Raw genomic sequence first — 24,479 nt, forward strand, 5'->3', positions numbered from 1 at the left:
CCCAAATTTTAAATAGTCACAGTCCTTTGGTGGCAGAGGCACCTAGTGGCTTTTTTACATAAACAATATATGAATTAACTATAGTTAGACATAATGCTGGAGATATATGGATCACCATACCTTATATCAGGATTCCAGTAGTTCTACAGTTGAAGAAGCTGCTGAGCACCAAGGAAATTGTAGCTGTGATACCAGTGCCGGTGGCACGTAAGAGAACCATCCGAACGTGGCCATTGCCAGCGCCGCCCCGACTGGCCTCCGTGCCGGTGGCACGTAAAAAGCACCATCCGATCGTGGCCGTTTGCCAGCCACGTCTGGCACGTAAAAAGCACCCACTACATTCACGGAGTGGTTGGCGTTAGGAAGGGCATCCAGTCGTAGAAACACTGCCATATCAGACTGGGCCTGGTGCAGCCTTCTGGCTTCCCAGACCCCATGCTGGCATGGAAAGCGGACGCTAAACGATGATGATGATGATGATGATAGTAAAAAAAGCTCACATTTCTGCAGTGTCAGTTAGCTGACATAGTAGATAGGGCCTTCCACAAATGAAATTATACATTGAGCATTTGTTTCCTTCGTGACAGTTTCAAAAAAACTTTCCGGTAAAAATAAAAATAAAAATAAAAATAAAAATAAATAGTCCACCTGGACTGTATTTTGGACTAGTCTTTTCTGTGAAATTGGGAATTCTGGTTGATGTAGTAATCTTCAACCATGTTGCTGTGATGTTTTCTGTGTCATTTTCATCACTTTCATTATCAAGATCTTCCTCGTCCGACGAAGATTCATAAATGTCTATATGATTCATTTGAAGACTAATTACTGTCATTTTCATTTATATTTTTTTGTACATCGTCAAGAGTAAAACCCTCAAAGTCGGAATCACTACTTGTTGATGTCACATCGTTAGAAACTCAGATATACACTTCTCTTCAAAATTAAAAAAAAAACAAGAAGTCTCTAAAATTTCACCATATTTTTACATAGGCGCAGGAGTGGCTGTGTGGTAAGTAGCTTGCTAACCAACCACATGGTTCCGGGTTCAGTCCCACTGCGTGGCATCTTGGGCAAGTGTCTTCTGCTATAGCCCCGAGCCGACCAATGCCTTGTGAGTGGATTTGGTAGACGGAAACTGAAAGAAGCCTGTCGTATATATGTATATGTATGTATGTGTTTGTGTGTCTGTGTTTGTCCCCCTAGCATTGCTTGACAACCGATGCTGGTGTGTTTACGTCCCCGTCACTTAGCGGTTCGGCAAAAGAGACCGATCGAATAAGTACTGGGCTTACAAAGAATAAGTCCCAGGGTTGATTTGCTCGACTAAAGGCGGTGCTCCAGCATGGCCACAGTCAAATGACTGAAACATGTAAAAGAGTATATTTTTACTTGAATAAAGGCAGGAAGGGCTTTATCTCGCATTATCTCAAAGCTACAAGAATTCAATAATGTGATTTGTTTAATTTTTTTAGTGATTTCATAAAGAAATCAGATACATCCGGATTTGGCTGATTCAGACAAATAAAAGGGAAGCATTTTTGGCCAGTTATGGCCAGTCTAAACACTAAAGGGTTAAAAAATATCCTTGGCAAGGGTTTCAAAAGGGTATTAGCTCTAGATAAGAAGTTCCAACTGTCTGATAGGTATCCCTTGGATTTTGCTAATGCTTTAACCCTTTTGTTACTGTATTTGTTTTGAGATGCTCTGTGTTTCTTTCAATTAATTTTAAATATAACAAAGAATTTAGTTAAATAACTTCGTTATCATTAAGCTAGTGTTAGGAACATAAATTATGACTAAGGTTTGGTGGAAGGTTTTAATTCAGAACTTATGAAAACAAGACATTTGTACTCAGAGCCAGAGCCGGTTTCAGCCGGGTTGGTAATGAAAGGGTCAATGTAGACAAATTACAATGAGTCATCCTTGTTGTACTTAGAGTTTTCACTGGGTTTGCATGAGTCGCCCAGTTTTGAGTAATTGGCTTCTTGGATCACAAATTCATCATCTGTACAGTCGGCTAGACTAAGCTGTTTTTGTGTAGCTGACTTGGCATAAAAAAATTTCAAGTCCCAGATTAACAAACCTCATCATCATCATCATCATCATTGTTTAACGTCCGTTCTCCATGCTAGCATGGGTTGGACGGTTCGACCAGGGATCTGGGAAGCCAGAAGGCTGCACCAGGCTCCAGTCTGATCTGGCAATGTTTCTACAGCTGGATGCCCTTCCTAACGCCAACCACTCCGTGAGTGTAGTGGGTGCTTTTTACTTGCCACCTGCACTGGTGCCAGGCGAGGCTGGCATCGGCCACGGTCGGATTGGTGCATTTTACGTGCCACCGGCACGGAAGCCAGTCGAGGTGGCACTGTTAAATACTAATTGTTAGTGATGGGGGCCATCACTAACAACATTGCAGGTCTCACTAAAGAGAAAATTTACCTTTTAGCTTTAGGAAAGAAGTAATGATAGAGAATTGTAGAGTAGCGGAAGAGCTAGTAAGTCAATTACAAGAGACACATAGAGAAGTGGCATTGCAAGTGATGTAACACATGAACAAGGACTATGAATAGCTGTGTCTGCACATGCGAACTACATCGTTCATATCATAGTGTCCTTAGTCTAAAATTCCAAGATATACAAAAAATTTGGAAATCAGGGTACATACAGGATAGGCAAATATATGCTAGTGCCGCCTCGACTGAAGCAAGTCTGAAGCAAGTAACAGAAGATAAAGTCTACCATGTCTACCAGAAAGCTGTTTTTAAATGACTCTTGTTTGCTCTAAAAGATTCTCAGTACTTAGATGAGAGAAGAGAGTGATGATCAGAGATGCAAGTTGCTCTGATCCTATCTTACTCTCTTTTACTCTCTTTTACTCTTTTACTTGTTTCAGTCATTTGACTGTGGCCATGCTGGAGCACCACATTTTTTTAGTCGAGCAAATCGACCCCAGGACTTATTCTTTGTAAGCCTAGTACTTAATCTATCAGTCTCTTTTGCCGAACCGCTAAGTTATGGGGATGTAAACACACCAGCATCGGTTGTCAAGCAATGTTGGGGGGACAAACACAGAAACACAAACATATACACATACACATACATATACATATATATACATATATATGATGGGCTTCTTTCAGTTTCTGTCTACCAAATCCACTCAGAAGGCTTTGGTTGGCCTGGGGCTATAGTAGAAGACACTTGCCCAAGAACCCGGAACCATGTGGTTGGTAAGCAAGCTACTTACCACACAGCCACTCCTACGCCTTGGAACTAATTTTTTAATAATATCTTCACTTAATTATTGTGTTTTTTCCATACTTATATGTAATACTTTTTTGTTTCCAGATTTTGGATGAAACTGGCCTTACAATGTCTGGAACATCTGAGAGCAACAAGAGTGGAATTGGTGTATATAAACCTTCACCAGCAGATGTTTGTAACTTTGTAATTCAATGTAAAGATGCCTGCACAACAATCCAAGTAAGTTATTTTAAAACTTAGGAAACTCTATCCAAATCATTGCAACAGAGTGTACTCCAGTAGAAGCATATGTGGGATAAGCGGTGATGTCAAACGAAGAGACGGATAAAACTATCAGTCAGAAACATGTACAATTACACTGAATCATCGTTTATTGCTTAACGTCCGTTCTCCATGCTAGCATGGGTTGGACGGTTTGACCAGGGATCTGGGAAGCCAGAAAGGCTGCACCAGGCTCCAGTCTGATCTGGCAGTGTTTCTACAGCTGGATGCCCTTCCTAACGCCAACCACTCCGTGAGTGTAGTGGGTGCTTTTTACGTGCCAGCGGCACAGGTGCCAGGCGAGGCTGGCAACGGCCATGATCGGATTGGTGCATTTTACGTGCCACCGGCACGGAAGCCAGTCGAGGCGGCACTGGCATCGGCCACGATTCGAAGGGCTTCAATATTGTTTCTGTCTTCTCAGTTTCACTTCAAGTGGAATAGAACCTGGAGCTAAGTTCAACTCTTGATTGGAAATAGATAGGCTCAGGTGTTAGGCACAATTAGATAACAAAACACTTGGTAGTACTCCATACGGCTAATTGTTGTTGTATTTATGTGATTATCAGTATGGGTTCGTTTCTGATTAAGTTGCAGTATATGATCACCTGGAAATATCTTCAGGTGTGATAATTAACCAAAATGTTAATTTTGGTTAAATATTACATCTGAAGATATTTCCAGGTAATCACAAACATTTCACACACGGAATATCATATGACAAAGGCTTGATTTTTCTCTTTAGGACTTGAAAATACTTCAGCTCAGAGAGATGCTAACTCTGAATAAAGTACAAGTGTGCCCTACACTAACAACAGAACCATCACACATTTTCTGCACATAATGGAAAGTAATGCCATGTGCAAATAGAGTAACTTTTTTTTTCACAGTAAATGTTCCAATCAGTGGCTCACTATTGAATTTTACTTTCTTTTTCACATCTCATATATAATCCTTAGTTTCTATTGCAGCTATGTCTTGCCTACCATACAAACTTAGCTCCTGTCTTTAAAACCACATTGCGAAACTTCTAGTGTAAAAGTCAAGATGTCAATGATTCAAATTTTATAAATCAGCTTGAAATACTAGTCTTGGCCATTTCACTTACTCATGAATGCTCTTTACTTATCGATCTGAGGCCCTAAGCTTAGGTAAGAAATCAATATGGTAGCTGAACTTTGGTTTTAAGCCAAAATTGTAATTTATGCTTTGACTTCTGTTATTTCCAGAATAATTTAATTGAAAATGCTCTCTGCCATCATTATGCTGTGAAGAATTTAAAAAGCATTGGCCATGGTACTGTCCAGCACATAGTTGATTTAGCCTGTAAAAGAACGTATCCAGCCTCACATGTCTTTTATGAAGCTGCTCTCTGTTCTCTGGAAAGGTAAACATTTTACTGTCCTTCTTACATCATTACTTTAAGTTCTTCTTTATTATATTTGTTATCTCTTCTCTCTTTTTACTTGTTTCAGTCATTTGACTGCGGCCATGCTGGAGCACCGCCTTTAGTCGAGCACATCGACCCCGGGACTTATTCTTTGTAAGCCCAGTACTTATTCTATTGGTCTCTTTTGCCGAACCGCTAAGTGACAGGGACGTAAACACACCAGCATCGGTTGTCAAGCAATGCTAGGGGGACAAACACACACACACATACACACATATATATATACATATATACGACAGGCTTCTTTCAGTTTCCGTCTACCAAATCCACTCACAAGGCATTGGTCGGCCCGGGGCTATAGCAGAAGACACTTGCCCAAGATGCCACGCAGTGGGACTAAACCCGCAACCATGTGGTTGGTTAGCAAGCTACTTACCACACAGCCACTCCTGTTTTATATATAAAAAAAATTCTCCTACAAATTCTACAATATCTGAAGTCAGATAATGCCCACTTTTTAACTATTCAGAATGAAAGAAGGACTTTAAGCATCTGACATTTCATTGAGCTTACGGCTTACACACGATTTGACTTGCCCTTAGTTTACTGCACTAGATAGTATAAATGCCAAGGATTTTAACTTCTCCTGGCTCAGTCAATGGACTTGAATGTTCATCAGGCACATAGCAGAGTTCATGTACACCTAAAGGGCTGGTTCATGACAGAAGCTTTCACACAACATTCTTGTTTCAAGTTTTTGCACATACTTTAAAGAAAAGTCTGGAGTAATATGAGCATCACAACTTCACATATGGTTTCAGATCAATGAATTGCACCCTTGGCAAGGTTGGAATATTAGGCTACCAAAACCAAGAAACCGTTCTTGCAACATTGCACAATTGCCCCTTACTAGAGGACATGTCGGCTTGGTCTCACTGGCCTTTGGTATTTGAACCGCAATTTGGAAAGCTGCTTGATTTTGTGCTCAAGAATGGTGGAGAAAAATATGTACAACTTGAAGGTATGTTTTCGACTTTTTTGTTATTCATTTCTGTTGTAGTTTAAACAAAAAGGCTGTTTGAATGAATGTAATTGATGTAAATGTTTAAGCCAGTTTGATAATGTCAATAGCATATCGATAAAGATTTCATTTTGAGAATTTCTCAATGTTTGCTATTTATGTGTTACTGAATAAATGAGACAACTTTGCAAATCTTTTTTCTCTAATGATAGCTTCATCGCAATAGTGTTGCCTCAATACTCTCCTTCTCCTCTTTTTGCTACTTGTTATGCTGAACACATAAATTACATCTCAGCTACACAAGTTTTATTTGTAATATTGTTTGCTTGTAAAAGTGTTTCATACAGAAAGAATCTGTAAAGGAACTGGTTGATTCTTTACACTGTTTGGGTGCAACACAATTTCCTTTCCTTTGTTTCCAGAAAATTACCAGTCAGGAACAAGAACGCAACCGTAAAAATATATATGACTCTTTATTTTCTTATTTACAAAAGAAGCACGTTGGTATATTGGTATCCACTTGGTTCGATATAGCAAGGCTGAATTTTAACACTTGTAAGATAAACCTCACAACAAACTCAGCAGCAACAGAGCAGGTCAAATCCCAAGCGTCTGGGACAGGAGAATAGGCTGATCACACGTTTAACACGTCCTTTCTCTTCAATAGCCGTGTCTCAAGTCAACGACGCTAACAAGGAACGCGATAGAATTTTCTTCCCCAGTCTCTAGCGCATGTGCATGAGGGAACTTCCTTAGGCCTTTCCAGAAGGTTCCAGCCCTGCACACGCACACTGAAGAATGACGTCCCGCTCACGCACACTGGAAAATGATGTCACTACAAATCCCTTCAATCCAGAGTTAGCTCCGTTTTCTGTTTCACTCAGCATACATCCGTACATGCATGCATATATAGTGATGTTGTATTAAAATTTAGTTCCATTGAAAATTATGATACATATTTGAAAAAATTACATTATCAATTATATTCTTAATGCATTTTCAGATGTGTTTTGTGATAACCATTCTACAATGGTTATCACAAAGCAAACAACAAGCAAAAACAAAAAAAAAAGCAAAAACATTGTGAAACAGAGATTTATGCTCTAGGCATTAAGTAAAAATAAGGATTGGTATTTTGTACTGATTTGAGAGTTGATGAGATTTGATGATATATTAGGGTTACTCATGGTAGAGTAGTGATATTTAGAAATTGTTTGCTTTGTGAAAGAAGCAAATCTGACCTGGTAAATTTAGCGGGATAAATTTTTTTTTAATCATCATCATCATTTAACGTCCGTTCTCCATGCTAGCATGGGTTGGACGGTTCGACCGGGGATCTGGGAAGCCAGAAGGCTGCACCAGACTCCAGTCTTATCTGGCAATATTTCTACAGCTGGATGCCCTTCCTAACGCTAACCACTCCGTGAGTGTAGTGGGTGCTTTTTACGTGCCACCGACACAGGTGCCAGGCGAGGCTGGTAACGGCCACGGTCGGATTGGTGCATTTTACGTGCCACCGGCACGGAAGCCAGTCGAGGCGGCACTGGCTTCGGCCACGATTCGGATGGTGCTTTTTACATGCCACTGGCACGGAAGCCTGGATAAATCTCCTGGATAAATATGTTGAGCTGGTGAGTTGCTTCTAGTTCTTGTATGTACAACTTTTTCTTGGTCTGAAAATTCAGATGCCCCCATGAAAAAATGTTCACCAATGCACTAAAGCTAAAGAAATTCAAATATGTGTACATTATTTGTTACAGGTGGCAGAAAGTCAGTACGCACTGATTTTATGGTCCTTGAGACTGAACCCGGAAAATATTTAAAAATCATCAGTGAGACTTCTGTGGAAAAGTTCTCTGCTGCCTGTTCTACGAGTGATGTGATCAACACTTGTGGTCATCTGGTATCCCTCATTGTTCACAATAAAGGTCTGGCTATGACACCATTTGCCTACCTCTCTAATATCTTACAGACACAACTTTTCACATTGAATAATGATACTAACAGCAAACAAGGTAAGTTGCTTTTTAATATTTTCTTTATTAAAATAGTGCAAGAAAGGCGGTGAGCTGGCAGACACGTTAGCACGCCGGGCGAAATGCTTAGCCGTATTTCGTCTGCCGTTACGTTCTGAGTCCAAATTCTGCCGAGGTCGACTTTGCCTTTCTTCCTTTCGGGGTTGATTAAATAAGTACCAGTTGCGCACTGGGTCGATGTAATCGACTTAATCCGTTTGTCTGCCCTTGTTTGTCCCCTTTGTGTGTAGTCCCTTGTGGGCAGTAAAGAAATCATTATAGTGCAAGAAGATGAAAATGGATTATTTTCTCTTTCACTACGGCATTAGCCATAATAACACCACTCTTATCCTTTTCTTTGACTATTTCAATAATGGAAAAGAAAGTTATTAAAACGAGATCTTCTGTGCAAGCTTGAATATTTAATGATGAGTGTACACTAGTAACATTTAGAAAGAAAAGATATTTCCTGAGATAGCAGCTCTCAAAATGAAGAACTATGCAAAAAAAAACCCCCAAAAAAACAAGTCAGCTTGAAAGAGCAGATAGAGTATAACTAGATTTTGTGTAAGGAAGTTTTATGGGGTTCATTAGATGGCTTTCATCGGAATGTGATCTATAACAGATTAATAATTGAAGAAGGCAGATGTTCTCAGATATGGGATCTGTTAAATAAAATGGAGTGAAACACAAAGTGTGAGTTTTATCTGCTTTTGTGTATAAATTTGTATGTGTATGTTTATGCTATAATATATTTATTTTCAATTCATTCAGAAGAATTTCTTCTCTGATAATTGTTATTTTCTGATGTTTCTAGATGATGAAAAATATACGGGTAACCCAGCGAAATTTGTGCTGGACTGCTTACTGCGTTTGCCCATTCAGATCTGTGTGTCTGTTGCAAATAAGGTAAGTCCTTTTTTTATGTTGCGCCCTTATAGGTCTTTCTCCTTTCCCAAATAAAACATATTCATTCTGGTTCCAATGAGGTAAACTGGACAGAACAATGCTCATCACTAAGTATTGTTTTGTTTTCTTTATTGAAACACTTATTAGCCAGTGAATTTAATTATATAATTTGTGTTCTTTTCTCATTTATTATCAGCACTTTACCTTGAACCTCTTTTGAAATCTCTGTGGGTCTGGATGTGAGGATTACTACTCATGGAGATTGGTGATTATGAGCGTATTGAATTTCAACATAGTTATTTATCCTGCAATGGTAAAGCAGAAATATAAAGTATGTACTTATACGTACATACATCAATTAACTACACTACCAGTTCTTACTGAATGTAAGATAAGATCGTGTATATGCTCAAAATGAGAATACATGTATATGATAAGAACACAATGTATAGAGGGATGTTCCCTAAATAAGAACTTATGTGTCTAACTACTTAAAGATTGTAGCCTTCACCTAGTTAGATTTCATTCAGGTTGGTGGTCAGAATCCTTCAAATCTCTCCAGTTTTAAAATAATGCATTATAAAAAAAAACTTTGGGTCATAGTCACTCAATAGATAAAACTCATACTTGAATGGGTAATACTTATTTCTTTACTACCCACAAGGGGCTAAACACAGAGGGAACAGATAAAGTGATTAAGTCGATTATATCAATCCCAGTGCGTAACTGGTACTTATTTAATCGACCCCGTAAGGATGAAAGGCAAAGTTGACCTCGGCGGAATTTGAACTCACAATGTAACAGCAGACGAAATACCGCTAAGTATTTCGCCCGGCATGCTAACGTTTCTGCCAGCTCGCCGCCTTAGGAATGGGTAATATCATTGAGCTTTAGTCCAATGGAGGAATTGTAAACAGCAAACCATTAGACCAAATACATAAAATACTTGCTCTAATTTCGAAAACATAGCTGCATGAAGAAATAGACAGAAAAAAGATGAGTACAGCTTCAGTGTGAGATCCACCTCTCCCGGTTCCATCAACTTCTTGATAGCAAATCAGGAGCCAATTAATTATGAACCAAATGAATATTCCCAGATTAAATGATGACCTGCTTTAGACAGTGTTTATGGACTATACTCCTGGTCAGATATGTTTCCCTAGAAAAGTGTACAGATGAGTGGCTGCGTGGTAAGTAGCTTGCTAACCAACCACATGGTTCCGGGTTCAGTCCCACTTCGTGGCATCTTGGGCAAGTGTCTTCTGCTATAGCCCTGGGCCGACCAATGCTTTGTGAGTGGATTTGGTAGACGGAAACTGAAAGAAGCCCGTCGTATATATATATATATATATATATATATATATGTGTGTGTATGTGTGTGTATATGTTTGTATGTCTGTGTTTGTCCCCCTAGCATTGCTTGACAACCGATGCTGGTGTGTTTACGTCCCCGTCACTTAGCGGTTTGGCAAAAGAGACCGATAGAATAAGTACTGGGCTTACAAAGAATAAGTCCTGGGGTCGATTTGCTCGACTAAAGGTGGTGCTCCAGCATGGCCGCAGTCAAATGACTGAAACAGTAAAAGAAATTGTAGTATGATAGTAATTCTGCTCTGTGTGTCAACTTGTAGTGAATAATATTAATTCAGTCTTAATCTTTTTTTTGAAGAAACCATAAATGTTCATTAGTAATTCTGTTTTCTTTTGTTTTGAAAGATGTTCCTGGAGCCACTTGGGAAAGTTCTTGGCTTAACAGAATCTAAGCTTGTTCTCTGGAAGAACTGCCAAAATATACAGGAAACCAACCGTCTTGAGACTTTGGGGTGTTTACTTGGCATTGCTGACTGGGTTGGCACTTTAAATAAAATGAAAGGTTCTTTCATAACATCTGAAATTGAAACTATAGCTGAAATGGAAGATGACCAGCAAACGGACAAGGAATCTGAGGTATGTTCCTGGAATATTTTTCCACTTGAATTGGATTTGCAGCAGAAAAAGCTGACTTGCAGTGGTGGTGGTGGTGGTGGGGGGGGGGTTGAAATTTCCTAAGAAATTACTTGGACTACTTAGGGAAATTATACAGAGAAGTGTTCTGCATGAAAAATATAATGTTAATTATGAGCCAACATAATGGGGAGAGAGAAAAAAATCATTAGGTTTAATGATTAATACTGATCACAAAGAGGAAAAGGAGCAGTTCTTAAATCCAAATTAAATGGTGTGGGTAAATGAAAAAAATGAGTGAGTCTGATCTTCAGTAAGTACAATGATAACTTTGGACATGTTTATGTTCCTAACACTAGCTGAATGATAACTAAAACGTAATTGAAAGAAACATAGAACATCTCAAAATAAATACAGTAACGAAAGGGTTAATTCATATCCTGTGGATTGTGTTCCATTATCTGAAGCTAACTTACCTGGAGCACCATATCAAACAAATAACTCAAGTAGGAATCTTATTGTTGTCTTTGCTCATCTATCCCTAGTTTCCGCATTGACCACCAGATTGGGGGACTCTGCCAAAGGCTTTGTCCATGTCAACATAAGCTAAGTACAGAGGTTTATCTTTGGCTAGGTATTTCTCCTGCAGTTGCTGTACCAGAAATATTGCATCAGTAGTGCTTCTACCTGGCACAAAACCAAACTGCATCTCATCTAGGCTAACTCTCTCTACCTTACTTCCTTGATGCAGCATAAATCTACACGTTTCCCTTCAAGCATCTCAACAATCTCACCAGACCTACTTTTCAATGTGCCAACTCTGAGGGTGTGGATGGTGTGGAATAGTGAGACCCTGGGCTAGTAATAATAATAATGAGATAGAATTGAGCATTTGCATTCTTAACTGGAGCTATAGCTAACAGTTTTTGGTCAGTCAGACTGTAACAAAATTAGATAAATGAATGAATAACAATAATAAATGAGCATGAAAGAGAGGGAGAAGGGAGAAAGAGGGAGAGTTGGATTGAGGGTAAGGATTTAAAATTTTTCTCTAAACATACAGCATGGAAGACGAAATTGTGTTTACATAGAGAGATAATGAAATGAAATACTAAAGTAATTATGATTTGTGCTGTAAAAGAGGTTTTAGATGAGTGCTAGGTTGGAAAACAAAGTTGCTTATCTGAGCATCTTCTGTCTTCTACTCTGTGTGTCTTCTTGTCTTGAGACAGCATTCACCCGGGGTGGGTTGAGCTGGCTTCATTCATCCTCAATGCTGCATCTCTCACAAACGCCGACCAGACCTGGCGATTTGAGGCTAACAACCGCGTGATCTCCAACCACTCCTTATTCCAGCGGCGAATGCCGTAGATATGGGGGCCTAGGTTGGGTTCCAGATCAGCCTTGACTGTCATCAGCCAGGTTTTTCGTTGTCCACCACATCACTTTCACCAACCCTGAAGGGGAGCTGGGGCAATTGCTTCATAGATGAATTCTCCTGGTTGACGATGGAGAGCATGACCCAGCCAATGCAGACGTCTCATTAGGATGACTTGTCAGAGGTCGGTAATTTTGCACTGGTGTCGCACCGAATTGTTGGAGACAAAGTGATGTCATCGAACATGAAAGATGCGGTGTAGACAGAGGTGATTGAAGGATTCTAGTCGCTTAATATCTTCCACCCTCATCGGCCATGATTTGCTGTCGTAAAGGAGAATCGTTCACAGAGGTAAAGTGTTGGGAGAAGCAAGTGGTTAACAGAACTGAGAGAGAGAGGAAGAGAGATCAACCAAAGGCCAAAAGCTAGGCTGGTCAAAGATAGAACACAAGGTGATGGAATTTTCGGGATTTAGGGTAACATAATTGAATGAATGGGTTTAATATTGCTGCTGCCAGTGTGAAAGAAGAAGAAGAAGAAGAAGAAGAGGAAGAAGAAGAAGAAGAAGAAGAAGAAGAGTAGTAGTAGTAGTAGTAGTAGTAGGAGGAGGAGGAGGAGGAGGAGGAGGAGGAGGAGGACAGCAAACACTCTGTCTGCTGGTGTGAAAGAATGGTAACAATCTATATGTATATGTTTGTTGTATGATAAGTCAGAGAAGTTTATATGCTGTTATCTGATACTGAAGGACATAGCATCAGCTAGCCATAGCAGTAACTTTAACCCTTTTGATACCAACCCGGCTGAAACTGCCTCTGGCTCTGTAATACAAATGTCTTGTTTAAAATCTTGTATTAAAATCTTCCACCAAACCTTAGTCACAATTTATGTTCCTAACACTAGCTGAATGATAACTAAGTTATTTTACTAAATTCTTTGTTATATTTAAAATTAATTGAAAGAAGCACAGAGCATTTCAAATTAAATACAGTAATTAAATACAGTAATGAAAGGGTTAATGGAGTCAAGCTAACAACACTTTATATTAGCTTTTGCAGACTCCAGAGTTAAATTGTTGAGGAGCTTTCTGATTAGCCACAGTTACGACCAACAAAAAATAGATTCATGATGCCCAGTTGGTTGTTACTTAGTCAAATTGTTGCACTAGTAACGACTTAGAATACTTTTAAGTAATTGTCTATTTATAGTCAGTTGAAATACAGTTTAAGTAAGGCTTGGTATGAAGCTTACTTTGTCTGTGATATTAGTTACTTGCGACTGTAATGTCAGTTATATACCTATGTATGCGTATGTAAATTTGTTTTTCAAGTGTGAGAGAAATTTAGACCAGAGCTAGTAAGGATGGCAAAACAGTAATTACACTGCACACTCCAAGTTTTCAATGGATTTTTGTTTCTATACTAACTTATATACTACTTACAGTGTTAACTTATGAGTTACCCTTGTAAAAATATTTTTTAAATGAAAATTGTAAAGAAATTAATTTTGATAATACTTAGAGAAATAAAACCTGAGTCAAGAAAATATTTCTACGTTCTCGTACAATGATATTTTTTGGTTTAAGCTTCATACAGTATAGCATTTTTTTTTTGTAAACTATTTACTTTTATTTTCAGCAATGCTGGCTCACAGAAATATATTTTGACATAAAACTTTATCATTTCAAATTTACAACTTTAATTCTATAGTTATTGTCTTTTTATTTTCAACAAATTTGGAATTTCTCTATTATACACTGTCCCTGAGATATATTATCAAGGGTTCGATCAACAGCTTTGAGTTTATATTTTTAAATACATTCCTCAGAGAAATAGTACTGGCAATGGCAATGACACCAGATAGACCAAGTTACCTTTGTACATTCAGTTAAAAATTGCCCAGCTCTGTTTAACACTTGCCACTCTAATTAGCATGAATGCTTTGTTATATTTGTCATACCTTTACCATTCATATTAAACATAAATCATTGATGGTGTCTGATTATATAGATATTTAAATAGCAAAGTATTTTCACCTGAGTGTGAAGATATTTGGAGCTATATTAATGAGTTTTAAAAGCAACAACAACAAAAAAAAAACAACTTAATATTTGTGGATGGAATATATTTACTACCCACGAGGTTTTGTTTTGTTTTACTTTTTTTTCTTTTTTAGGAGGAGCTCATAGAATCAGATTCTGAAGACAGTATAAAATCTTCAGACGAGGACGATATTATAACAATGCCGAATATGGTTCTAGAAACACAGAGTACAGAGGAACTGGATAATGTCCTGCCTGAAATTATGCCAAACAAAAATTCTGGTAATCTTATTTAGTTTACAAATTTCTTTTTAATCTCTTTAATGCCTTCCATTTTTCCATAATATCATATATGTGTGTGTAATTGTTGATATTTTTATATTGTAAATTTTGTACAGTTGTAATGATATTTTGAAATTTACCCATTTTCCAGATCTTCCATATAGATTTAGTGCCTGAGAATTTTCTCAAAATTTCATGAACTTTCTAGAACATGCCCTTCATGTAATTAGTAATATAGATACCAAAGCTCTAAATCTTCAGCTTAGTTTAGTTTTAGCTGCCTATGTGAAAGGCCTATCTGCATTTATCAGCAATGTTGTCAAGAGGCTGCAAGCATCTGGCAGGTGTAATTTTCTATGTCTATGGCTAATTTATCAAAGTATGAGTGTAAAAATAATCGCAGCATCTGCTAAAATGTTAAAGACCCACAAAGCATATTTTGGCAATTCTGCTGGGAATCAAGTAACTCTGAGTACTTCATTTACTTAACTGAATAGTAAAAATTATATTATAAAAAGTTTAAAATTTTTGAAATTTAAGATGAGAAATAGATTTCTTTAAAATTTTCAATGTTTTTAGAAAAATATGTCAGATAAGAAATATGTTGTGAGAACCTTCCACAGCAAATGATTCTTCTTACCAATTTTATTAAAACCAATAATGATAAGCAAATTTAGCCATGTTTATTTGTTGCCATTCATCATTTAATAACTGTGATCACTTAACAGAGTTATGTAAGAATTATATGTCTGATAGTGATATTATGTCCAAAGTGAAGTTGCATCATATAAAATGTGCAAATATTGTGAGAAATGTTCTAGCTCCATATTTTGATGGAGATTTGATTTCTGATATATCATCATCATCATCATCACCATCATTTAGCGTCCACTTTCCATGCTAGCATGGGTTGGGCGGTTCAACTGGGGTCTGGGAAGCCAGAAGGCTGCACCAGGTCCAGTCTGATCTAGCAGTGTTTCTACGGCTGGATGCCCTTCCTAACGCCAACCACTCCGTGAGTGTAGTGGGTGCTTTTTACGTGCCACCCGCACAGGTGCCAGACAGGGCTGGCAAACGGCCATGGACAGATGGTGCTTTTTACATGCCACCAGCACGGGGGCCAGGCAAGGCTGGCAACGGCCACGATCGGATGGTGCTTTTTACGTGCCACCGGAACGGAGGCCAGTCGGGGCAGCGCTGGCAACGGACACAGTCGGGTGGTGCTTTTTACGTGCCACCGGCACTGGGGAGCCTGTTATTAGATGAATCCAATGATATAACGATAAAAAAGGTGTTAGGAATTGTTATCATATATTATAGTGACACTCTCAAAAAAGGGGTACATACACATCTCAGTAAGGTATCTTTAGAAACTTGTGATGCAGATGGCATTGGAGATGCCTTAAAAATTGAATTAGTGAAAAAGAAATTAGATATAAAAAATTTACTGGCTATAGGAACCAACAATGCTAGAGGAGTCAACAACAGTATTTTCCAGAAATTAAAAGAAGTTCCATCATTACTTCTGTTTAGATGTGTATGTCATTCTTTACAGTTGGCAGTATCCAACACTTGTGCTGAATGCTTGCCCATAGATTTAGAATTTTTAGTATCCGAAACCTATAAATGGTCCTCTCATTCTTCAACAAGACAAAGTGCCTACAAACAACTTTACCTTGCTATCAATGATAAAGAGTCTTTGCAGATCGTGAATTCTTGTGCAACTAGGTGGCCGTCAATAGAATCAGCTGTAAATAGAATTTTAAGCCAATGGTTTGAATTGCAAACTCACTTCCAAACTACAATTACAAAAGAAAAATGCTTTACAGCACAAATATTACATGAAATGTTTTGGGATTCTAAGAGTGAACTTTACCTTTTATTTTTGCATCCAATTTTAAAACATGTTCAGGAAGTGAATAAACTGTTTGAATCAAACACTTGACAAAACAAAATTACTTGAGGATCTTTCAAATTTGATCAAATCTGTTGCTTATATGATAGTGCTGTCAACATGTAGAATTGATCCTCTTGATCCAGATGCTTCTATTGAAAAATTTCTGGATCCTAATTCTGGATCAAGTTTAGGCTACAGATTCGAGAGAAAGATAGCAGAAATGATTATCAAGAAGTCTGTAACAGCCACCAAAGAAAATAATAATCGCAAAAGAGCACAGCAATTTTTACTCTGCCTTTATAAAGAGCTCAAGCATGGTTTGCCAGGAAATATTAATATTCTGAGGAATATATACGACGGGCTTCTTTGGTCAGCCCGAGGCTATTGTAGAAGACACTTGCCCAAGGTGCCACGCAGTGGGACTGAACCCTGAACCATGTGGTTCGTAAGCAAGCTACTTACCACACAGCCACACCTACGCCTATATATCAAATAGGAATATCAAATGTTTTGCAGTAGAGAATATTTTGCAGCATTTCAAAGAGCCAATTTTACCTGTCTTAGAAGCAATGCATTTAAATGAAAAAAAATTGCTTCAATTGAAATTCAGTTTAATAGCATTCATTTAGTTAAATGGAAAAATACATCTAATACTGAGGCATTCTGGCTGTAAGTCTTGGAATATAAAGATGCTACTGGAGGAAATCCTATTTAGAGATGTTGCAAATTTTGCCATTAATCTATTGACATTGCCAAACTCAAATGCAAAAGTTGATTGGCTGTTCAGTAGTATGGGTGTAATCAAATCAAAATTGAAAAACAAAATGCATCTTCCTATGCTTAGATCAATACTGTCTATAAAATATGGCCTGAAAAGATATGGCAAATGTTGCAAAATCTTCGATATTCCAAAACTCATAACTAACAAGATTGGGACCTTGAATGTATACAGAAGTCAAGACCTAGGCACTGCAGCTGAAACTGATCAAATCAGTGAAATTTATGAAATTATTTCTTAGTGCTGAATATAATTAAAGAAAGTGAATAAAAATGTAAATAAAAATTAAGCTTTTTGATATAATTAGTCTTTAGCATTTTTTGGGGTATTTTTTCTACTGAAATTTAGCATAAAATTCTGATTTTAAGTTGGCAACACTGATTCTGAGTGGTTTTAGGATACCAATTTTGCTGTAATGAGCAGGTCTTCTCAAGCACAGCAAGATGCCTATATCACAGTCCTTTGCCATCTCCTCCATACAACTCAACAATTTTTTTCTTAATAACTTATTTTGCAGGATGGCACAGAGGCAAAAGGATAGTCATGAAGTTGATTGTCTCTCTTACTTCCCAAGTATTTGTTATTTGTGCTTGGTGGACCTTTTTAAATATAAGGCTGGCAAAATCTCATCTGTTGTCATGTATTCAAACTTTATATCATCCCCCATCCCAGTGCCACACTGCCTTGAATTCCATCTGCTTATTTTATTAGAGATGGAGCAACCATTTTCAAAAGAGAGCAGCAGATTAGGACATGTGTGAGATATAGATACTGACTGCAATTTCAAAGGTGCAGTGAATGAGAGAAAGCCATACTATCCCTACTGAGAAAAGCTCAATGATTGAGCTTTTGATACTTAAGCTCAAATAGTGGAACTGATTAGATGAAAGTATGCAAGACTCACCTGAGTCTTGTTGTAAAATGCAATAATTTTGTTTGAGGCAATTGGAATCAACAGTAGCCCAAATGGGTGACTCTTCTTCATCCACAGCTCATCCAGGAGCCTAAAGCTGTGCTGTTCCACAAAAGGAAACATATCTACCTTTTCCTTAGCTCACTCAGTGCATCTCTAAGATGAATAGAGCAGGATCAAGACATTCTTAGGTGTCTTGAAGTATGAGGAGTATGAGTGGATAGTTATTGGGGATTCAGAATTGTGTGTTTCCAAGACAGCTTTACCAAGTTCCAGGAACACTGTGGTACATTATCAGAGGCAGCACTGGCTGACCAAGTTCTCTGTGAGGAGAAATGATCTCAAGTGTGGATGCCTGGAGGTTATTTTCATCACTGCACATAAAACTGGGTTTGAGGGAACAATTTTCTTTGCTCCTTACTCTGCATTTGACAGTTTTGTGCAAACTATTATCCTTAATAATGCTTTTATTTGGCATTTTCTTCAGCATAACTGAATTTTGAATAAATTACAAAATTGACGATGACAGTGGTGGTGGCAGTGGCAATGGTAGTGTTGTTGTTGTTGCTGCTACTGCTGCTGTTGTTATTAGGTATTAACCCTTTTGATACCAACCCGGCCAAAACCACCCCTGGCTCTGTAGTACAAATGTCTTGTTTTCATAATTTTTTAATTAAAATCTTCCAGCAAACCTTAGTCACAATTTATGTTCCTAACACTAGAGCTTAATGATAACTAAGTTATTTTATTAAATTCTTTGTTATGTTTAAAATTAATTGAATGAAACACAGAGCATCTCAAAATAAATACAGTTATGAAAGGGTTAAGCAGTGATCATTCATTTCACAATTTATCCAAAATTTGATTCTGATTTTTATTTTTATTAAAGAGACAAACTTGATCTAAATATATCAATGGCAACTAATAAATTTCTGATTGTGGTAGATAATGTGTATCATACTTACCGCAATAGTATATATTTAATACCTCCAACATATGCTACCTTCTTGTCTTTTTGCCATGTTCTCAAGAGAATGTAATGACCACCCATACTGAAATATGTAAACTCTTGACTTAGCTAAAGATAGTGAAAGCAGTCTATCTGTATCTCTCCAGTTTACAAAGCCATTTTTATCTTCACATTAATCCCTTTTCAGTTTTAAGATTATATATAAAATCTTTATCCTTATTCTTGATATTTCAATATTTTATGCATCAAATTAATGTTTTGGAAAAAAATATTCTTTTTACAGATGTTATTATAATTGATGAAGAAAATGAAGAAACTGGTACAAATGATGCTAATAAACAGGATGAGAGTTTACCTGAGGAAGAAAAGGAAGAAATCTGCTCAGAGAAGGCTTTGATTGAAACAATACGTCGAGAAGAATTTGGTCTTGGCATTAAACTTAATGCTGATGGTCAGAAGTTGATTGATCGGCAACAAGAACGACTGGGACGTAGTTTGGATCGATTATCTAAAGATTTGTATAGTAAAGACACTCATTTTGTGTTGGAGTTGATCCAAAATGCTGATGACAACACCTACCCAGATAACTTTGATTCTAAGGATTCGTCAGCCTGTCCATCAGTGCAGTTTGGTATAGATGATAGTTCAGTGACTATTCTCAACAATGAGGTTGGTTTTAAGGAAAAAAATATTCGAGCCATTTGTGATGTTGGTAAGAGTACCAAGGAAAAACGCAAATTTGGTTATATTGGTGAGTATGTTTTATTCTATGCCTAAGCTATTTAGTCCTACAAAAACAGTATCTTATTAAATCTCAAACTTGGGTTTGGACATATGTGTGTTATGGCACTATATTTGATTGTAATATCAGTCATCATCATCATTTAGCGTCCGCTTTCCATGCTAGCATGGGTTGGACGGTTCAACTGGGGTCTGTGAAGCCAGAAGGCTGCACCAGGCCAGTCAGATCTGGCAGTGTTTCTACAGCTGGATGCCCTTCCTAACACCAACCACTCCATGAGTGTAGTGGGTGCTTTTTACGTGCCACCGGCACAGGTGCCAGACGAGTCTGGCAAACGGCCACGATCGGATGGTGCTTTTTATGTGCCACCGGCACGGGGGCCAGGCGAGGCTGGCAATGGCCACGAACGGATGGTGCTTTTTACGTGCCACCGGCACGAGGCCAGTCGGGGCGGCACTGGCAACGGCCACGTTCGGATGGTTCTCTTACATGCCACTGGCACTGGTAACTCAGCTGCAATTTCCATTGATCGATTTCAATTCTGATTCATGTACTAAATAATTATTATTTCACAAACCAACCTAGTTAAGCAATTGACTTTATGTGTGTATATGTTGATGTATTTCTATATACTTCTACCTACTTACTTATACCTATACAGGTAAATGCATATACTTATCAATGAGCATCTATTGAGGTGAAAACATTCTGTGCCGTATGAATATATCCCTTTTCTAGCAGTGTCATATGAAATTGTCACCCATAATTATGACCCTAGTATCGATCTATTGCATTTCAATCTATTTTAGATTTAGGGTTAGTTAGGGTTAGGGTTAGGGGTGGGAGGAAGGGTATCTTTTTTTCTTCACAAATGTAAATAAACCCAATGTGTTTCTTAAACGAGGAACATATTCATACAGCACAGAATGTTTTTCACCTCAATAGACAGTCATTGATTGGTTGAAATTGCCGAAATGCAAGAAATTAAAGACCAAATATCTTACAAACTATAGAATTTTCTCAATAAAGCCAAGAGAAAAAGATGTTTTATAAACACATTCTACCAGTATACGAAGTTTAAAATTTTTTAGTTACCTAGAAATTATGTTAAAAACTGCCGTTCAAACCGAAAAGATCCAAGTTTTAAGCCTATGAAAACCAACTATCCACGCATTTTAGTATCTGTAGATCTTCTGTATTGAAGCTATGGATTTTTTTCTTATTTTTCAGTTGGATCTTGCCATAGGTTTTTTCATATTGATTAGCCAAGTTTATTCCATGACAGTAATCAACATTCATCCAAGATTTTCTGTGAATGTCTTATTTTTATACTTCATATTGAATATTTTCTGTTTTTGCTAGGTCAAAAGGGAATTGGATTCAAGTCTGTATTTAGAATAACAGATCGTCCTGAAATCCATTCCAACAAGTATCATATTTGTTTTGACGTGAACAGTGGTCCAACAGGCTACATCCTCCCCCACTGGATTGATAGCTACTCTCATCCAGAAGATAAGTTAGTTTCATTAAATTTTTTTTTTTTTTACTGACGTGTATTTTCCCCTTTATTAATATTTTACAGTTTCATCATCTTCACCCAACTGTTTCCTTGTGTAAAACAAACTAATGGTTCATCTTACTTCAGCTTATGTAGAAAAATATTAAGCCATAAACAGTTGTAGGATTGTCATCTGAGATACTGATATCTGTTGACTGTCTTCTCAAAATGATTCTTGAAACAACTGGTTCAGTAAATTCTCTTTATTTAATCATCATCATCATCATCATCATCATCGTCCGTTTTCCATGCTAGCATGGGTTGGACGGTTCAACTGGGGTCTGGTAAGCCATGGAGGCTGCACCAGGCTCCAGTCTGATTTGGCAGTGTTTCTACAGCTGGATGCCGTTCCTAACGCCAACCACTCCATGAGTGTAGTGGGTGTTTTTTACGTGCCACCGGCACAGGAGCCAGCGCAGGCTGGCAAACGGCCACAATCGGTTGGTGCTTTTACGTGTCACCGACACGGACGCCAGTCAGGCGACACTAGTAACTGCTACGCTCGAACGGTGCTCTTACGTGTCACCAGCACTGGTGTCTTAACTACAATTACCAATCCTAATATATATATACTCTGACACTTTATGCTTTACATAATCACTACATTTAGTGTTCAGCATGGTCCTGTACCTAATTGAAGCAGAAAATATTTGATGTTCATGACCTTTGCAATTATATGTAATCATTCAAAACATATCACTGCACCACGATCTGTTTTTTAGCCAAGCTGACTGGAGTTACTCAACAATATACTTAGCTTAGATGAAATGCTTAGCTGCATTTCATCTCTCTTTACATTCTGAGTTATTCTGTTGAAATCAGGTTTGCCTTTCCTCCTTTTGGGGTTGATGAAATAAATACCGATTGAACCTTGGGGTCAGTATAGTTCATCATCATCATCATCATCATTGTTTAACGTCCGTTTTCCATGCTAGCATGGGTTGGACAGTTCGACCAGGGTCTGGGAAGCCAGAAGGCTGCACCAGGCCCAGTCTGATCTGGCAATGTTTCTAAAGCTGGATGCCCTTCCTAACGCCAACCACTCTGAGAGTGTAGTGGGTGCTTTTTATGTGCCACCTGCACAAGTGCCAGACGAGGCTGGCAAACGGCCACGATCGGATGGTGCTTTTTACGTGCCACCGGCACGGGGGCCAGATGAAACTGTCAATGGCCATGATCGGATGGTGCTTTTTCGTGCCACCGGCACGGAGGCCAGTTGGGGCGGTGCTGGCAACGGCCACGTTCGGACGGTTCTCTTACGTGCCACCGGCACTGGTATCTCAGCTACAATTTTCATTGATGTTGAAAGATTTCGATTTCGATTCCTCCCCTAAAAATTGCTGGCCTTGTACCAAAATTTGAAACCTATATTAGATACAGCAACATAGTAAACAATAAAACATTCTGAATTTCCTATGCTGCTGCAAAAAGGAAGGCTGTAAATTTCATCATAGAATCCACAGAGACAGCCACTAGGATGTGACTTTGGATAAAGAGGGCAGGCCATTGTTGCTATAGGGGTGCAAGCAGGGACTTGATCAGTCCTGGCTGCGTCAACTGGGTAAGGGGATCTGATGTTGAAAGACCTGAAACCCACTGAGGACCCAGAAACATCACTAATGATGCAATGCAGAGCATCTGCAAGATATATCTTAAAACTTAAATGCATATTGTTTTTTTTTTGTTTTTTTTAATATTTATTTTAAAATCTCTCAGTCATGAGTTTACTTTTTTCCTTTCTTAATAGTTGGGTTACAAAGATTCTTCTACCCTTAAAGGATGGTGTACAACAGTCCAAATGTCTTGCTGCTAGCTTCAATGACATACACCCATCTTTGCTACTCTTTCTACATCGATTGAAAAAGATCACTTTAAGGAATGAGGTAAGTGCTCAACAACTCTCTTATCACTCATAGAACGAGGTAAATGTTTTGCAATTGCATTGTCATTCATAGAATGAGATATTCCACACTTTTAGTGTCGTTTCCCCTTTGCCACTGTTCTGTGAAGTTGAGTAGTAATACTCCAGTCAGTGGTTTGAGTTATGGAGGCAACACAAAGATTTATTTTCATACTCTCTGTCTAAGACTACCCATTCTTGTGAAGCTATTCTTTCCAAACTGTACTCAAAAGATGACTCTCCAGTGGAGAATGGAACGGTTTCAATATGCAGTATTCTCACTGTTTCCAATGGTGATACATGATAGGGAGCCAAGAGCACCATCCAAGCGTGATTGTTGCCAGAGCAGCCAACTGTCTTCTGTACCCGTGGCACGTAAAAGGCACCATTCGAGCGTGATCATTACCATCGCTTCACTGGTACCTGTGCCAGCTCCGTCTGGCACCTGTGCGGGTGGCATGTAAAAAGCACCCACTACACTCACGGAGTGGTTGGCGTTAGGAAGGGCATCCAGCCGTAGAAACACTGCCAGATCAGACTAGGCCTGATGCAGCCTTCTGGCTTCACAGACCCCAGTTGAACCGTCCAACCCATGCTAGCATGGAAAGCGGACGCTAAATGATGATGATGATGATGATGATGATGATTCCAAGATATTTAATTTACAATGCACATGATATTAAAACAGAATGCACCTGTCAGCTTTTCAACCAGTAGATTAATGTTAAGTTACTGTTGCAATGCCATAACATAGAGTAGTACGAGTTGAAAACCAAGAAAGTCTGTTGTTAAAGTGAGTAACTGTAGAGTAAATTTAACTACAAGAGACATAACTAAAGATGTAGTGATTTTAGAATTAATGGTCAGAACTACCAGAAGTTAGCTCAAGAATAATAGATTATGCGTAGCTTTTCCTTCTTTGGTCACTAAACTTTGCTTGCGAAGACCTGTTGAGGCAAGTGAAATCAAAATCAAAATCATTTCGATGACTGGCATCCGTGCTAGCGGGGTGCAAAGAGCACCATACGAGTGTGATCGTTGACAGAGCAGCTATTTGAGTATGATCATTACCAGCGTCGCCTTACTGGCACTTATGCCTGTGCTAGTAGGGTGCCAAGAACTCCATCCAAGCGTGATCATTGCCAGAGCAGCCAACTGTCTTCCGCACCCGTGGCACGTAAAAGGGCACCATTCGAGCGTGATCATTACCAACATCGCT

At 38.4% G+C, this 24,479-nt stretch overlaps 1 protein-coding gene across 3 annotated transcripts in view; it reads left to right on the forward strand.

The window, feature by feature from the left end:
• The window catches only part of LOC115221087 (protein NO VEIN), a 118,070-nt gene that overhangs the window by 41,796 nt on the left and 51,795 nt on the right, over positions 1-24,479 (forward strand). For all 3 annotated transcript variants that reach the window (XM_036510574.1, XM_036510573.1, XM_036510575.1), the window contains 10 exons: positions 3,349-3,483; positions 4,755-4,912; positions 5,737-5,936; positions 7,697-7,951; positions 8,769-8,860; positions 10,577-10,807; positions 14,355-14,502; positions 19,344-19,811; positions 21,165-21,318; positions 23,108-23,243. In XM_036510574.1, coding sequence (XP_036366467.1) covers positions 3,349-3,483; positions 4,755-4,912; positions 5,737-5,936; positions 7,697-7,951; positions 8,769-8,860; positions 10,577-10,807; positions 14,355-14,502; positions 19,344-19,811; positions 21,165-21,318; positions 23,108-23,243 — 1,977 coding nt within the window. The remainder of the gene's footprint in view (positions 1-3,348; positions 3,484-4,754; positions 4,913-5,736; positions 5,937-7,696; positions 7,952-8,768; positions 8,861-10,576; positions 10,808-14,354; positions 14,503-19,343; positions 19,812-21,164; positions 21,319-23,107; positions 23,244-24,479) is intronic.

This window comes from Octopus sinensis, linkage group LG17, assembly GCF_006345805.1.
Source record: "Octopus sinensis linkage group LG17, ASM634580v1, whole genome shotgun sequence".
In the NCBI taxonomy this organism is placed as follows: Eukaryota; Metazoa; Mollusca; class Cephalopoda; order Octopoda; family Octopodidae; genus Octopus; species Octopus sinensis.